Raw genomic sequence first — 3,318 nt, forward strand, 5'->3', positions numbered from 1 at the left:
GGTCGGGGGGGCCGGGGATGGCTGGGGAGGGTCAGAGGTCAGAGGTGACGTGCGTCAGGGTGACTGAGGGGGTGGATCAGGGGTCCAAGGTGGCAGCAGGGGTCGGGGGTCAGGTCACCCACGGGACAGCGCAGTGGGGGGGTTAGGGGGCAGCATCCCCCGCGCCGGGGGTCAGAGGTTGTGCCCCGGGAGGGGCTGGGGTCAAAGAGCAGAGGTCAGCAACCCCGTGCAGGGACACCAGCGGGGTTAAGGGCGGGGGGGGTGAGGCCGGCCCAGGGGTCAGAGGGCAGGGGTCAGAGGTCAGCGGCGGGGCCCGCTCCCCCCGGCCCCGGCTCCTGCTCCGACCCCCGGGCCCGGCCCGCCCCGCCGCCCGCACTGCGGCTCTCATCCGCTGCTGGAAACCTTTCCTCCGGGCTGTCCGCTGTCCTTAGAGATCCTCCAAGCTATAGCCCCGGAATTTGAGGCTGGGGGGCACCGGGATGGCGTTGCCCCCCACGTGCCAGCTCCACAGCGGGTGAGTTTTGGAGAGAGCCCAGGAGTTTTTGACGCCCAGGGAGGAGGCAGGACACAGGTCCCCATCTTCCCCCACGACCAGGGAGGGAATACACGGGAAGTTGCCCATGAGGCTGAAGGAATTCCTAGGCGGGGTTGGCCCGGCGCTGCCGAGGCGTTTGCAATGAGTGTTTCCCTTTTTGGCATTCCTCCTTTGAGTCTTTTGTGGCCTCCCTTTAGAGGAGCTCTGTTGCCTTTCTGCCTCAGCGCCTCTGGCAAGGCGTCTGCGCTTGGCATTCCTTTCCGAGCCATTGCCTTTCAAAGCTTTGTTTGACAAGGTGCTGGGGCTCTCTGCTCTTTTGGAACCGGGGGATTTGAGCTCTGCAGCTTTGCAAGGCTCCGTCCTCCCTCCGTGGCGCAAACTTTTCCCGTCCACGTTGAACCCTTTCGCATAACACCACAGCTTGGATTGCCTGATGAGCCTGTCAAAATGCTCCCTCCTGGGCTCCCCTGGGTCCCCGGGGGGTGCCGGGCCGAGGCTCCCTGCCGGTTCCTGAGCTGCGGGCGGAGGGGCTGAGCCCGGGGCAGGCTCTTGGGAAGCAGATCGCCCGGCTAAAGCTTCAATCTGCCTCTCCGCTTGGTCACTGGGGCCTAACGAGGCTCTATTGTTCGAGGCATCTTTGTGCAAATCCTTCCCTTTGGCGCAGGGCTCTGCGTCCCCAAAGCCTCCCTCCTTTTGTTGCGGATCCCCCCCAGGGGTGCTGCTCGGGGAGGGAGGGGGGGAGGAGGAGGAGGAGGAGGAGGAAGGGGAGGCCTCCTGCTTTGCGTACAGCTCCGGCTGCGGCTGGGCCCCCGAGCCCAGGGCTGGAGCCGGGCTCAAACTTTCCAAAGTTGATGTTCGCAAAGTCCTGGCCCAGAGCTGCTGCGAGAGGAAGAGGAGGCTGGGGTCGGGGCGCAGGGCTTTGCCCACGCTCGGGGGCGGCTCCGCGGCTCGCTCGTCGCCGACGGGCTCCCGCGGGGTCTGGGGCTGGAAGCGGGGCAGAGCCGCCTGCCTGTACCGGGTGCTCTGCACCGAGTCCCCGCTGCACAGCGAGCTGCTCTCCGATTCCGAGGAGCTGCCTTCCTCGCTGCTGCACGACGTGTCCCCTTCCTCCTCCTCCTCCTCCTCCTCTTCCTCCTCCTCCGACGAGTCGCTGGAGGTGGCGGGGCTGGACCCGCCGAAGTCCAGGCTGGAGTCCGAGTCGCTGGAGTAGCCGGCGGAGGTGCCCTGCCGCTTGGATCCGGGGAAGACGGAGGAGCGGCCTTTCCTGGCGGCCCCGGGGCCCTTCTCCTCCGGGAAGAGCCCCTTGGCGCAGCAGGGGCCCCGCTTGCGGCGGCCCGGCTCGGCGAGCGCGGCCGCCTGCGCGGCGGGGTGCGCGCCCGCGGGGTGCAGCAGCGCCAGGTCCCGCGGGTAGGCGCCGAGGACGCCCGCGAAGAGCCCGCCGCGGCCCGCCAGGCCGAAGCCCTTCCTGCCCCGCGGCGCCTTCTCATAGCCGGCGAAGGCCCGGTGGAAGGGCTGCGGCAGCAGCGCGGCCGGCGCCGAGCGCGGCTTGCCGAAGCCGGGGGGCAGCTTGGGGCGCCCGGGCGCCTCGGGGAGGCAGCAGCCGCCGGCTCGGCAGGGCGGCAGCAGCTGGGGCCGGGGGCAGGCGAAGAGCTCCCCCGGGTCCTGCAGCAGCAGCTGCTCCCTCCTCTTGCTCTTCCTTTTCCTCTTCCTCCTGCGGGGGCTGAGGCTCTTGCAAGAGGTGCACAGAGCCTCCAGGTCCGCCTTGGATATAAGCGAGCATTTCACCGCGCGGGTGGGCACGGAGTTGATGGCTTTGAGGGTCCGGAGCTCTTTGAGATCGCAGCGTCGGCTCTTGATCTTTAAGGTTTCCATCTTCTTGCTGATGGTGGTCCTGGGGATATCCTTAAACAGGTCGCTGAGGACCTGGGCCAATGCAAACATCTGGGTGCCATTGATCTGTAAGTATCCCAAGTTTATCCCTTCGATTTCTTGATAGCCAGCATGAAAATCCCCCGGCCTGGCTTCCCCATTGTAATCCATGGTAGTTGGAACAATTCCGAAGGTCCCTTCGCAGGTCAGGAACATTTTGCAAGGAGCATTTACTTTGTCTCTTTCAAAGGGGGCATTGAAAATAAGGACATATTTGTTTCCACTCCCTGATCACACATCCCTACCCCTCAGGAGAGGTGGGGGAGGGGGGAGGAAAAAAAAAAAAAGCCAAAGCAGTCGATCTCCCTTTCAAATGCTCCAGTCAATGGTTTGCAACATCTTCCAAACACCCCGTTCCTCCTCCTGTACTGGGGCTTGACTCCTCGTCTTCCCCCTCCCCAGCAAAAAAGAAAGAAAGAAAAATAAAGAAGTCAAACATCTTGAATGCTCTAGGCTCTCCCCCGCCAATTCCTACCCCGCATACGCACACACCACCTTCCACTTCAAAAATAATCTCTTTCGGGTGGGGGGGGGGAAGGAATCAACAAGCACAGACCCCCCTTCGCTGTGCAAAGCCACTGAGATGCTTAAGCAAACAAAGCTACCGACAAGGGGGTGGAAGGGAAAAAATGGTAGCAGAGGGGATCTTGCGAGGAGCGGAAAAACCCACACGAATCCATGTCGCTCCCACCTTTCCTGGGCTCCTTTCTTAAAGCCCCGCTCCCGAGTACAGTATATTATAGGAAACACCCCAGCAAATAATTTCTGCGACCCGGGAGCTGATTGGGTGCTTGAACCCTGTGATGTCATAAAACCCCAACATTTCACACGCACACCCCCGCGCAGAACCTCAT

General features: G+C 63.3%; 1 protein-coding gene across 2 annotated transcripts; it reads right to left on the reverse strand.

Annotated features, from left to right (window-relative positions):
• Positions 1-427: 427 nt before the first annotated feature.
• EPOP (elongin BC and polycomb repressive complex 2 associated protein) lies at positions 428-2,620 on the reverse strand. 2 transcript variants are annotated; one of them, XM_026072972.1, is made up of 2 exons: positions 1,898-2,620; positions 428-1,858 (listed from the first exon to the last, which is right to left on the reverse strand). In XM_026072972.1, the coding sequence occupies exons 1-2, from the start codon at positions 2,618-2,620 to the stop codon at positions 428-430; spliced, it is 2,154 nt and encodes a 717-aa protein (XP_025928757.1). The 2 variants fall into 2 exon arrangements, with proteins under 2 accessions (XP_025928757.1, XP_025928756.1); XM_026072971.1 differs by having other exon boundaries at positions 428-2,620.
• Between the last annotated feature and the right edge of the window lie 698 nt (positions 2,621-3,318).

The sequence above is a fragment of the Apteryx rowi genome, unplaced genomic scaffold (genome assembly GCF_003343035.1).
Source record: "Apteryx rowi isolate R43461 unplaced genomic scaffold, aptRow1 scaffold_354, whole genome shotgun sequence".
NCBI lineage: Eukaryota > Metazoa > Chordata > Aves > Apterygiformes > Apterygidae > Apteryx > Apteryx rowi.